The 13,757-nt window shown below is 45.0% G+C and overlaps 1 protein-coding gene across 1 annotated transcript; it reads right to left on the bottom strand.

The window, feature by feature from the left end:
* Positions 1-6,194: 6,194 nt before the first annotated feature.
* LOC132710581 (vasotocin-neurophysin VT-like) lies at positions 6,195-12,956 on the bottom strand. Its single transcript, XM_060687195.2, has 3 exons — positions 12,733-12,956; positions 7,466-7,667; positions 6,195-6,509 (listed from the first exon to the last, which is right to left on the bottom strand). The coding sequence occupies exons 1-3, from the start codon at positions 12,850-12,852 to the stop codon at positions 6,346-6,348; spliced, it is 486 nt and encodes a 161-aa protein (XP_060543178.2). The 5' UTR covers positions 12,853-12,956; the 3' UTR covers positions 6,195-6,345.
* Between the last annotated feature and the right edge of the window lie 801 nt (positions 12,957-13,757).

The following is a 13,757-nucleotide window of genomic DNA, read 5'->3' as shown; positions in this document are numbered from 1 at the left end:
CCAAAGTGGGGGAAAGAGAAGGCTAGGACCGAGACTCCAGAAGTCATGGACGTCATTGGGAGGACGAGCAACTGAATATTTTTCTTTGTAACTTTCAAGAGTCCTCGATGGAGGAAACCAGTTACAGGTAACCCTCAAGTATATAATTCAGCTCAAATTTTCTGTTGCTAAGCCAGACAGTCGTTAAGTGAGTTTTGCCCCCATCTTACGACCTTTTTGGACACAGTTGTTTAAATAAATAAATAAATAAATAACTTTATTGTCATTGTGCGTGTATACACAGTAAACCCATACAACGAAATTCACTTAACACCCAAAGACCAGGTCCAACACACATAACAATCCCCAAACACACTCCCACCCACCACAATTCCCCACCCCTAAACCACCCAAACATCCACACAGCAGACCACATAATGCTGTCCAACAGTTCACTGATGGTGGCCCTTTAGTTCATTGTTGAGTGCAATTATAGCTCTGGGATAAAAACTATTCAGAAGACGTGTGGTCCGAGTTTTAATCGTTCTGTATCTTCTGCCAAGAAGGCAACAGTCCAAAAAGATTGTAAGCAGGATGGGAAGAGTCTCTGAGAATGCTGTGCAACTTCCTCAAACAGCAAGATTCGAAGATGTCGTCCAGGGCTGGTAGCTGGAGGGACTCCCTGAAGTTGTTAAATTAGTACCACGGTTGTTAAGTGAATTGGGCTTCTGACTTTGCTTCTCAGAAGGTCGCAAGAGGGGATCACGTGATTCTGGGACACTGCATACCGTCCTCAATATGGGCGTTAAGTGTGAAAAATATTCACATGGTCCTTTTTTCAGGGCCATTGTTACTTTGAATGGACATTATTAGAATTATTAGAATTAGAATTAGAATTAGAATTATTAGAATTAGAATTAGAATTAGAATTATTAGAATTAGAATTAGAATTAGAATTAGAATTAGAATTATTAGAATTAGAATTAGAATTAGAATTAGAATTATTAGAATTAGAATTAGAATTAGAATTAGAATTAGAATTAGAATTAGAATTAGAATTAGAATTAGAATTAGAATTAGAATTAGAATTAGAATTGAGCTGGAAGGGACTTTGGAGGTCTTCTAGTCGAGAAGAACCTATATAATCTCAGCAGGGGTGAAATCTAAAATTTGTTACTATCGGTTCTGTGGGCATGGCTTGCTGGAGAGGGAAATGTGACTGGGTGGGCATGGCCAACTTTTTTTTTTTCTTACATTTAAAAGCATTTTTTCTACAACCTCTTCGGCCGAAGAGGTTGCAGAGAAAAATGCTTTTAGAAGCCTCTGACGATCAGGCAACTCAGCTGGGATCTTCAGAGGCTTTTAAAAGCATTTTTTTTCCTACAATCTCTTCGGCTGAAGAGGTTGTAGAAAAAATGCTTTTCAAAGTTAAAAAAAAACAGCCTCTGATAATCCTGTAGCTCAGCTGGGCATGGGGGGAGGGCAGGGTGCAAACTCCTCAGCCCTAGACAAGATCTGGAAACACTTCATAATATTTGCAGGTTTGGATTAGTAATCTGTCCACTCCCGTTTCAGATCAACTAATTGTCTGGAAAGTTACCTTTGGCACTTCCTGTCTCCGGCTTACATATTAGGTATTTAAGCAGGACTCAGGTTTCTAAAAGGGACGCGGTGGCTCAGTGGCTAAGACGCTGAGCTTGTCGATCGAAAGGTCGGCAGTTCAGCGGTTCGAATCCCCAGTGCCGCGTAACGGGGTGAGCTCCCGTTCCTTGTCCCAGCTTCTGCCAACCTAGCAGTTCGAAAGCAGGTAAAAAAATGCAAGTAGAAAAATAGGGACCAGCTTTGGTGGGAAGGAAACAGCGAACTCCGTGCGCCTTTGGCATTTAGTCACGCCGGCCACATGACCACGGAGACGTCTTCGGACAGCGCTGGCTCTTCGGCTTTGAAACGGAGATGAGCACCACCCCCTAGAGTCGGGAATGACTAGCACGTATGTGCGAGGGGAACCTTTACCTTTACTTTACAGGTTTCTAATTGCAAGGTCAAAGAATATTTTGCAGCTCAGCTCTGGATTTCAAGAAGGATTAGCAGGGTGGTCCTAATATATTTTAAATAATATATATATGTATTATATTATACGGGACTGCAGGGAGAACTTTGTTATTTTTATTATTTATTTATTTTATTGGATTTCTATACCGCCCTACTCCCGAAGGATTCAGGGTGGTGAACAGCCACAGAATAAAACACATAAATGCAAAATTTTAAAATAGAATAAAAATGGATTAAATAATTTGGCTGAGACAAATTTAAAAGACCCCATAATTTAAAAACAAATTAAAATTTAGATTTAAAAAGGGGAGAAGATTTAGGCCAGGCCAGCTTGATGAAATAAAAAAGTCTTAAGCGCGCGACGGAAGGTGCGCAGATCCGGGATCCTCCATATCTCTGGGGGGAGCTCGTTCCAGATAGTAGGTGCCCCCACAGAGAAGGCTCTCCCCCTGGGGGCCGCCAGTCGACATTGTTTGGCTGATGGCACCCGGAGGAGCCCCTCTCTATGGGAGCGTACTGGCCGGTGGGAGGCTATTGGTGGTAGTGGGCGGTCCCGTAGATAACCAGGTCCTAAGCCATGGAGCGCTTTAAAGGTGATAACCAAATTGTTCACCTATTTGCACTATTGAGGTGACCTTGAGGGCGCAGATAAACCTCCCAGGGGCCTCAACGACTCCCAAAGAGAGTACTAACGACCAGATGACTGCAAGGAATATAAATCCTTCCATCCTCCACCATTTAGTCAGAACTGAAGAAGCTTCTTGGATGAGAAGCAAAACATCTGAACAGAGTTGGAAGGGACCTTGCTTGCAGGTCATCTAGTCCAACCCCCTGCCCAAGCAAGAGACCCTACATCTGCCTCTACCTAGGATCGAACTCACAAGAGCTCCACCTCTAGGCCACAGCAGCAAGTCCAACTGCCTTTTGAAAAAGCACCTTTGGAACAAGCTTCTGCAAGCAACACATCCCCTCTGGCTGCCTGTGTCAATGAACGCACGAGAGCTGCTTGTGCGCGAATGCATGCAATTTGCCCGTCAGCATTTTGATGGGTTGGAACAGAGCAGCTTCAAGCTCCACCCACCTCTTGGCTCCGCCTTTCCCCTTGGCCCCGCCTCCTCCCTTAGAGCATATAAAAGCCGCTTCCATCCAACCTGCATCCATTCTTCAGCCAAAGAGCATCATTCAACGGAGCAGTTGGGTAAGCCTGGTTTTCTCCTGGTTTATAATTCTATCTTTTTCTTTTAACTTCATCAGGTCTTGCAATGTTTTCCGGAGGGCAAAAGAGCTTATTTAACTGGGCTTGTTGGGGCGAGGAAGTTTATTCAGAATTTCTATTTTTTATTCCCCCCTGCCCCCCTATTTTTATACAGCAGAGTTTGGTTTTGGAACTGATTCCCCCACGTTCGGTGTCCTTGAGCTGAGTTTTGAAGGTGCTCAGAAGAAATGGAAATTGCTGCAAACGTGAGCCGAATCGAAGATTTTCCTCACCAGCTTTGCAGACGGGAAAGGACGATTCTCCAGGAGGTTTTTTTGGCCGGATACTGTGTTTTTATTTCCAGTTTGGAGAATACCTAAGAAAGATATAATTTCTGAAGGTATAAATGCCATTTCTGTTTTGTGGTCTTTATCAGTGGTGGAATTCAATTTTTTTTACTACCGGTTTTGTGGGCATGGCTTGGTAGGCGTGGCAGGGGAAGGATATTGCAAAATCTCCATTCCCTCCCCACTCCAGGGGAAGGATATTGCAAAATCCCCATTCCCTCCCCACTCCAGGGGACGGATACTGCAAAATCCCCATTCCCTCCCCACTCCAGGGGAAGGATACTGCAAAATCCCCATTCCCTCCCCACTCCTGGGGCCAATCAGAGGTGGTATTTGCCAGTTCTATTCAACTACTCAAAATTTCCGCTACCGGTTCTCCAGAACCTGTCAGAACCTGCTGGATTTCACCCCTGATCTATTTATATCTAGCTATCATCTCTTTTATCTATTGATCTGTCTATCATCTATCTATCTATCTATCTATCTATCTATCTATCTATCTATCTATCTATCTATCTATCTATCATCTATTTCAATGGTGGGTTTCAAAATCTTTTACTACTGGTTCTGTGGGCGTGGTTTGGTGGGCGTGGCTTGATGGGGTTGCAGGGAAAGGATACTGTAAAATCTCCATTCCCACCCCACTCCAGGGGAAGGATACTGCAAAATCCCCATTCCCTCCCCACTCCTGGGGCCAGCCAGAAGTGGTATTTGCCGGTTCTCCTCAACTACTCAAAATTTCCGCTACCGGTTCTCCAGAACCTGTCAGAACCTGCTGGATTTCACCCCTGGTCTTTATGTATTGTGTAAGTTGCTTTGGGGTCTAGTCAAAACGAGGGATGGATAATAAATTTCACTTTAATCCGGTTTAAACCAAATGTTAAATCAGTTTTTGTCAACCTTGTCCACTTTTAGCTTATTAAGCCTCTTTTGTAATTTACAAAATAGCACGAACGTTGTTATTTTGGCCCATCTTTGTAGGGGGTTCCAGAGTGGTGCGGTGGCCTAGAGGGGGAACTCTCGCCTCACAATCAGGAGGCTGTGAGTTCGAGCCTAGGTAGAGGCAGATATTTCTCTCTTTCTGGGCACGATGAGAATATATCTGCTGAACAAAACTCCGCATCGGCGACAGGAAGGGCATCCGGCCAGTAAACACTCCGCTAGCTCCATTCAGTTGCCCAGACTCCACCCTGCAAGGCATTATGGGGTCATTAAAAGAAGGTGATTTGTAGGGGGTTCCTGATGTCTCTGGCCCTCCTGGCAGTCAGCCCATCACTAATAGTTACCCAAATCCACTTCAATAAGACCCACGAAAGCTTTCCAAGGTAGGACCAGTCTTCTGATCTGTTATGTTTTTGAGCAGTTTACAATGTGGTAGTTTTCCCTGTGGGTAATCTGGATGTTCAGTGAAATCCCAATCCACTAGTTTCTAGCCTTTTTTTCCCCTGGCAGCCAGCAAACACTCTGCTGCCCATTGGGAGACTAAGGAGACTAAGATAGATCTATTTCAGACTATTAGTCCTCATCAGTTAGCCACACCCTCATCCCATGTATCCTCCCTGTAAAGGTACAGTATTTGTTTTCTTTCCTTTTCGTAGGCCTTTATGTGTATTTCTCTTTAGCCAGGTTCTTCCTACGTAAACCAAGATTTTTATGCAGCCCTAGTTCAGTGAAATCACAATCCACAAGTTTCTAGGCTTTTCTTTTCTTCCTGGCAGCCAGCAAACACTCTGCTGCCCATTGGGAGACTAAGGAGACTAAGATAGATCTATTTTGGACTTATAAGTCCACATCAGTTAGCCACACCCTCATCCCATGTATCCTCCCTGTAAAGGTACAGTATTTGTTTCCTTTTCTTTTCGTAGGCCTTTATGTGTATTTCTCTTTAGCCAGGTTCTTCCTACGTAAACCAAGATTTTTATGCAGCCCTAGTTCAGTGAAATCACAAGTATCTGTCATAAATTTGAATGGTCACTTAGTGATCGGTTGTAAGATGAGGACTACCCAGGGGTGAAATCCAGCAGGTTCTGACAGGTTTTGGAGAACCAGTATCGGACATTTTGAGCAGTTCGGAGAACCGGCAAATGCCACCTCTGGCTGGCCCCAGAGTGGGGAGGGAATGGGGATTTTGCAGTGTTCTTTCCCCAGGAGTTGGGTGAGAATGGAGATTTTGCAATATCCTTCTCCCAGGAGCGGGGTGGGAATGGAGATTTTGCAATATCCTTCCCCCAGGAGTGGGGTGGGAATGGAGATTTTGCAATATTCTTCCCCCAGGAGTGGGGTGGGAGATTTTGCAATGGGGATTTTGCAATATCCTCCCCCCAGGAGTGGGGTGGGAATGGAGATTTTGCAGTATCCTTCCCCCAAGAGTGGGGAGGGAATGGAGATTTTGCAGTATCCCTCCCCTGCCACGCCCACCGAGCCACACCCACAGAATCAGTAGTAAACAAAAATTGGATTTCACCACTGGGACTACCCGTATATCTACAAAAGAATTTCCTTTCCTTACTTTAGAGAAAGGTTAGCAGTTTTGTGGCATTCACGGGTTTTGTGATAAAGCTTCACATCGCCAGCAGCTTCTCTTAAACAACGCTTAAACAAAACAACGCTTAGATTTGTCACACAATGCAAGAAGACTTTTATTAATTTAGAACCGGTTTTGAGGGTAGAGTATTTACATTTTATTCTTAAACGGTTATAGGCTTTGAATCACTCAGGACTGCTTTGGGTTCTAAGGCCATGACGCCCACGGAACGCCGGCTCTCCGACACTTTAATAATTTTGTGGTTTTCCTTGTTGTTGCTTGTTCGCCAGGTGCATCAGTCGCAGAAGGAGATCTCCGGTTGAGCCGTCCAGCCCGGTCAAATTCCTTTCCGGAGATGTCCGTCCTCTCTCGCCATTCTCATTTCCACAGGCAGCATCGGAAACGCAACTCTCTGTAAAAAGATGCAAAGGAGAAGAACCCGTTGAGTTTTGGCACTGACCGCGATGCCTCGTGGGTCAGTCCCAGACAGGTAAGGAAGACGGCCAACTAGCTGTCGTTTGTGGAGTTGTAGCAGCAACTCACTCAGGGTGGAGTTAGGATGGTGCCCAACCCATGGAGAAAAGGGGGTCAACTTATTCTACAAAGCACCCGAAGGCAGGATAAGAAGCAATGGATGGAAACTCATCAAGGAGAGAAGCAACCTGGAATTTAAGGAGAAATTCCCTAACAGTGAGGACAATTAACCAGTGGAACGACTTGCCACCAGAAGTTGTGGGTGCTTCATCACTGGAGGTTTTTAAGAAGAGATCGGACAACCATTTGTCTGGAATGGAATAGGGCAGTGGTGAAATCCCATTGATTGAGCCATTTTCAGGCTGTTTTTTGAGCCATTTTCAGGCTGTTTTTTGAGCCATTTTCAGGCCGATTTTGGGGCATTTTCAGGCTGTTTTTTGAGCCATTTTCAGGCTGTTTTTTGAGCCATTTTCAGGCCGATTTTGGGGCATTTTCAGGCTGTTTTTTGAGCCATTTTCAGGTCGTTTTTTGGGCCATTTTCAGGCTGTTTTTGGCCCTAAAATTGGCCGAAAACAGTCCAGAAGCCGATCTGAAAATGCCCAAAAACAGCTATGCGTGTGCTGGTCAGCTAGTTTTCAGGTTTCCGGTGCTCCAGTGCATGTACATGCACGCACATGCACGCACTTGCACGCACATTCCGGTTTGGGCACTCGGTCCTAAAAAGGTTTGCCATCACTGCTTTAGGTCTTCAGAAAAAAAATAATAATTCACAGCCGTGATCAGCATAACATTTGGTTGAGGATGAATGCGATTAAATTTTTTACATCGCGTCTGATCTTTCTTTTTCTCTCCATTTTCCCTTCCCCGCCTCTGGTTCCCCCTTCCTGTAAATACCATCATTGCAGCAAATGCCAGGGGCCGCGCATCGCCCGCCTGCACCGCAGGGTTTCCCACCAGCCTCGCAGGGAGAAGGGAGAAAATTCTCTTCCAGGCAACGCAGAGTCTCCGAAGTCCCAAAATAGCAGCCCATCTCTTCTCCGCAACAAATGTTGGGCCCGAAGCAGTTCCCTCTGTTGCCAGGGCCGCAGGGGATACACTAAAAGAGAAATGAAAAGGAGACGATTAACATCTGGAGGTATCACTGAGAAAAAAAAAACACTTAATCTCCCCCCTGGTAAGGCTGACAAAGTGAGGAGAGCCCGTGGCTTAGAGGTTAATACATTTACCTAACATGTAAGTAGCATGGGTTCGAATATGGCTAGCTGACGAGAGCTAAATAGCTTGAAATGGATCTATACTAAGGTAAAGGTAAAGGTTCCCCTCGCACATATGTGCTAGTCGTTCCAGTCTCTAGGGGGCGGTGCTCATCTCTGTTTCAAAGCCGAAGAGCCAGTGCTGTCCGAAGACGTCTCCGTGGTCATGTGGCCGGCATGACTCAATGCCAAAGGCACACGGAGCGCTGTTACCTTCCCACCAAGGATGGTCCCTGTTTTTCTACTTGCATTTTTTACCTGCTTTTGAACTGCTAGGTTGGCAGAAGCTGGGACAAGTCACGGGAGCTCACCCCGTTATGTGGCACCAGGGATTCGAACCGCTGAACTGCCGACCTTTCGATCGACAAACTCAGCGTCTTAGTCACTGAGCCAAGTAGCGGAGGTTCGAATATGGCTAGCTGACGAGAGCTAAATAGCTTGAAATGGATCTATGCTAGTCTCCCTTTAGTTCTTTGTCAGTAAATATAAATTCAGCACAAAAATTGTTTGTTGCGAAGGCTCCTGGATTGGGGCCGAAAGGCGAAAGCTGAACCAGTATTTGGTTCAGCTTTCGTCCCGTATTTGGGTAGATCAGGTTGCCCTGATAGACCGGTCTCACCGGGGGAAAAAAAAAACTTTATCTGGAGGCAAAGAGCCTTTGGTGGCGCAGCTGACTAAGTGCTGTTAAATTGCAGGCACCAGCTGCCTGCAATTACTGCAAGTTCGAATCTCACCAGGCTCAAGGTTGACTCAGCCTTCCATCCTTTTGAGGTAGGTAAAATGAGGACCCGGATTGTGGGGGCAATAAGCTGACTTTGTATAAAAAAAGAACACCGCTTGGGGGGGGGGGCAAAAGCCCTACTAAGCAGGTATATACAAAAATATGAAGGCTATTGCTTAACACATTGTAAGCCGCCCTGAGTCTCCGTAGAAGGGCGGAATATAAATCGAACCAATAAATAAATAAATAAATAGGTTCATGCTAAACTGTCGTAGCTCCTCCCTATTGCAAAATCCCAAAACATTAAGGTAGACTGCAGCTCAACCTGGAGGTTCGCTAAATGGGCCAGCTCAGACGACCCATCTCCTGTGCAATTTTTCAAGACTCTTTCGAAAGCTGTTTGTGACTCTCAAATGCTAGGCACACACTTACACCCAGGAGTAAGTCTGCCATAGAGGCACACCGCAGAGTAAGCAAAGGTAGTAAAATGAAAAAAATTGCAGGTTATTGGGAGAGCAAAGCATCCTTCGAAGGTTTTGCCTTAGCTATGAAAACCCACTGGGTGACTTCGGACTGATCACCAGGAAACTGAGTTCTAGCCCCACCTTATACATGAAAACTGAGCCAGCCACTCTCTTTCTGCCTGGAAACAGTTGTAAGTCTAGCCTGCTGATTGGATCATGCTAGTTAACCTGGGGTGTTATTTTACCATTGCTAATCCAGATGCTCCCCTCCCCCAAATGGAATTAACCTGGTCTCTAAAAGCTGAACAAGGTTGAACCTGGTTAAGACTTGGATGAGAGGCCACAAGGAAATCCCAGGGCCATCACGTAGCATGGGAAAAGTTTTTTTAAAAAATCCTAGAAGGAAACAGCATGGTTTCCACATTGTTGCCAACAAGTAATCCCCAGGAACCGAGTTCAATTCAAAAGAGATTTAAAGCTTGGATGGGAGACCACAAGGAAATCCCAGGGCTAGATTGGATAATCCAAAACAAAGCATCCCAGAACAAAGCAACGGTAAACCATTACGGTACAATTAGGAAAAAAAGAAAAAAACAACTACCCCATGGATTTGTCCATGAATGATTTGACTTCTAAGCTCTCTTTTCTTACTTCAGCTAACTCTTATAGCTTGATTTAGTATTCCTGACCCCTTTCACTGAACAAAATAATCTGACAATCTGCAAATCCATTTACAGGAGTCTTTGGTTCCCCCCCACCCTCTCTTTTCCTGTGCTCACAATAATCTTGTCATTCTGCAAATGCTCTGAGATTTAATAAGCTGAAGGCACAGAATCTCCTAGGATTGGGAGGGATCTCCGAGGTCTTCTAGTCCAACCCTCTGGCTAAAGGTAACAGACCTTACACCCTCCCAGTCAAATGGCTTGTCCAATCCCTTCTTGAGAACCTCCAGAGGTGGAGCACCCAGCAAACCATTTCCCTGATTTTGTTCTCACTGTCAGAAAATTCCTCCTCAGTTCCAGGTTGGATCTCCCCTTCGCAAGCTTCCACCCATTGCTTCTTGCCCTCCCCTCTGGTTCTTTGGAGAACAAGTCCATCCCTGTTGTGGCTCCGTTATCTGAACCTGTGTCATCGGCAGGAGAGGACTCCGAGAGTGAAGGAGAGGAGTTGGCAAGGCCTCCCTCTCCAGGACCCTCCTCTCTGGCAATGCCTTTGGTGTCCGCCGAAGGGCAAGAGATAGGGCCGGGGCCAAGCACGTCCACGCAGCCACAGGTGGACAGTGATGAGGGTAATGAGTCTTGGCTGGATCCACGCCAGCGTCGCAGAGATAAGCGCGCGCAACAGAAGAAAAGGCGTGCCCGAGATTAGGCTGAGTCACTGGACCACACCCCACAGGATATAAAAGGGAGCGTGATGGCCAGTCAAACCTTGTGACAAACAAAGCTGAAAGCTTCCACGCCATTCTGCATTGCCGGACTTTTGTTATAGACTTTGCTGGATTATCTCTGGACTTGATTGACTCCGTAATTATTCAGCTGTTTCTTTTGATGTACCAGAAGTGGGGAGAAGTTATCTCTCCTCTTCATAAATAATAAACTCTTGGCAGGCAGCCACTAGGTTGTTGTCAAGTTCCGTTATCATAAGGAAGAGGATTTTGCCGGCTGGTTTGGTCTTTAACTCTTGAACGTCTGTTGGTGTGTGTGCATGTGGTTGGGGACAGAACAATCCCCTCTTCTTCGTGACAGCTCCTCAAGTACTGGAAGATAGTTTTCATGTCGTTCCCACCCCTAATTCTTCTCTTCCGTAGGCTAGACTTACCTAGTTCCCTCAACCGTTCGTCAAATGACATAGCCTCCAGATCCTTCCTCATCTTTACAAATATATGGAGACTCTCAACCATCCAGGTTCATGGTTGGCCCAAAGGTACTTTTCAAATACCAATTGGATTTTCTTAGTTTTTTTTTCTTGAAAACCCTTCCCTTCTTGGACAACCCTTTGTCTGAAATGATATTATTTTTTTTAATTTAAAGTTTTTATTTTTATTTCTCATAAACACATTTACATGTACAGTCATTTCCATCATTTTTCATTCATCTTTTCTTTTAACTTTCATTTTTCATTTTTACTTTTTCAGGCTGCTCTTTTACCCTTTACCTTTACTCCAACCTTTCTTCTTCTCCTCCCCTTCTCTTCCTTCCTGTTTCTCCTCCTACTTCCTTCGTTCTTCCTCTCCTTCTCTTTCCTACTTCCCCTTCTCTTCCCCCATTCCTCTCATCTTCCCCCCTTCTAACCTTCTCCTCTGCTCCTCTATCCCCTCCCTTTTCTTCCTTTTCCCTTTCTTCTTTCTCCTCTCCTCTCTTCTCCTTTCCTCTCTCTCTACTCCTTCCCCTCTCTCCTGTTGTTTCCCTTTTCAGTTCAATCTAAAGGGGTATTCGAGCAGCCCCAGTTTTCTAATTATTCTCATTTCAATTTTTTATTTGTATCTGAATTGATATTAGTTAGATATCTATCAACATAATAATTTTAAATTGGGGTATTTTAAATTTCTGGGGTTTTAATTGAGCCAAATCTATTTAATCATTTTAAATTTTAATCGTTGTTTTGTCTTGTGTTTTTAAATAGGCTGTACACCGCCCTGAGTCCTTCGGGAGAAGGGCGGTATAGAAATAAAATTATTATTATTATTATTAATTAATCAGTGGGACAACTTTTTTTTTTAATTAGATTTATATGCCGCCCTTCTCCGGAGACTCAGGGCTGCTTACAATGCGTTAAGCAATAGCCTTCATCCTTTTGTATATTTATACAAAGTCAGCTTATTGCCCCCACAAACTGGGTCCTCATTTCACCTACCTTAGAAAGGATGGAAGGCTGAGTCAACCTTGAGCCTGGTAAGATTCGAACCTGCAGTAATTGCAGGCAGCTGAATGTTAATAACAGGCTTTTAGTCTGTTGAGCTATCCAGGCTCCTAGAAGTTGTGAATGCTCCAACACTGGAAATTTTTAAGAAGATGTTGGATAACCATTTGTCTGAAGTGGTGTAGGGTTTCCTGTCTAAGCAGGGGGTTGGACTAGAAGACCTCCCAGGTCCCTTCCAACTCTGTTATTCTATTCTATATAAGGTCTCCTGTGGGTTGGACTAGAAGACTTTGGAGATCCCTTCCAGCCCTGTGAGATTCTGCGCCTTCTGCTTGTCCCTTCCGACTCTGTTATTCTCAACCAAGAAGCTTCTTCACCTCCGTTCTTTCTTGGCAAAACCACAAAAGGCAGTTGCAGAACTGAAGAAGAAGCTTCCTGGATGAGAAGCCAAACGCTTTCAAAGAAAAAAAACAACAACAACAAAAACAAGAAAGTCCACTTCCCTTTTTTTGGAAAAACCCCTTTGGGATTAAATGATACAATTTAGGTCTTCTATAGGTTTGAAGGCGTGCCTGGTTGAACAGCCGTTTCTCTGGAATCGTACAGGATCCCCCTGTTTGAGCAGTGGGCTGGACTAGAAGACCTCTTGAGGTCCCTTCCAAGTCTATTATTGCTCTATCACCTTTGCATAAGGTGGGGGTGGGGTTTATCATTCAGGCCACAGGTGATGGAGCTACCACCCTGATGGAAATTAAAGGTTTGGTAACCTACAGACAAGGAAAGGACAATGAGAAGGAAGAGAAGACTATGGAATTCTTCCTTAAGGGAGAAGGCTGGAAGGGTAAATGGGAAGTTTTGCCTTACCTGTCGGACTTCTGCATCAGGTATGGACCTCTTTCCTCCTCGGGGGCAGTTCTGGATGTAGCAGGCTGAAGACAAGGTGAGAAGGCCGAAGAGAAACACGGAAAGGATCCCGGCAGGCATCTTAGGAAGGTTGGCAAATGGGCACACTTGCTGTCTTGTCTTCTGGCTCTTTGTATCTGACTCCTGGCTGCATCCCCTGCGTATTTATATTGTTCCCATCAATTTGTTTGGAGTCCTGTAACACTGTGCTCCCAACATTGTTACGGGTGGGTGGGTGGGGGGGCTCTCTTTCCCCCTCCCTCCGCAGACCTCCCACCCGAAAGCCAGCCTCCGACCGACACCCGTAATTGAGCCATTCAGTGCCGAGAGCTGTTCATTTCTCCCAAAGCTGCCTCTTTATTGGCAGCCCATTATTTTTTTAATCAGGGCATCATCAAAATTGTGAGTCGGATGGCCTGCGGGGACGACGTTGGCTGGCGGCAGCGAGAATAAAATCAGGATGATTTTTTTCTCTGTCCAAAATCTTTTTTTTTTCCCTCCCCCCTGGGAGGGATGTTGTGTTTTACGGCTCAACCTTCGTAAACATCGCTAGGTTGACTGCGAAAGGCATCAAAATCCTCCGCCACTTGGAAAAGCAGATGCCACTCTTGGAAGGAACAGCTGGCACGGTCCTTCCTCTGGAAACAATAAAAGTTCGGCATAAGTTTTATGTTCTGAAAAGCTCCTTTGACTTAAAGCTAACTCCATCTAACTCCCACCTTTATTTATTTGTTGTTTGTTGATCCTATTTCAGAAATATAAGGGCACGTTTCCCTTGGAGGTTCTTTTCTTATCTCTCGTTATGCAACATCTTAATGCTTTTTAAGATTCTAATAGGGTTAGGGTCTTCTCTTCTCTCCTCTCCTCTCCCCTTCCCTCTCCTCTCCCCAATTCTATTCCATTCCATTCTTGTTTTCTATTCTATTTTCTCTTCTTTTCTATTCCTCTCCTCTGCCCTCCCCTTCTCTCCTAGTCTAATCTAGTCC

The sequence above is a fragment of the Pantherophis guttatus genome, chromosome 8 (assembly GCF_059756535.1).
Source record: "Pantherophis guttatus breed Tessera chromosome 8, ASM5975653v1, whole genome shotgun sequence".
In the NCBI taxonomy this organism is placed as follows: Eukaryota; Metazoa; Chordata; class Lepidosauria; order Squamata; family Colubridae; genus Pantherophis; species Pantherophis guttatus.
Note: the sequence above shows the minus strand (reverse complement) of the source record. Positions and strands in the feature narration are given on the sequence as shown.

What these genes read in the sequence shown, in the direction of transcription:
- LOC132710581 (XM_060687195.2), bottom strand. Translation starts at nt 12,852, where the DNA reads ATGCCTGCCGGGATCCTTTCCGTGTTTCTCTTCGGCCTTCTCACCTTG. An exon ending in CTGATGCAGAAGTCCGACAG is followed by an intron (nt 7,668 to 12,732) that starts GTAAGGCAAAAC and finishes TTTCTCTTTTAG; the next exon opens with TGTATCCCCTGCGGCCCTGG. An exon ending in TGGCATTTGCTGCAATGATG is followed by an intron (nt 6,510 to 7,465) that starts GTATTTACAGGA and finishes ATCTTTTTACAG; the next exon opens with AGAGTTGCGTTTCCGATGCT.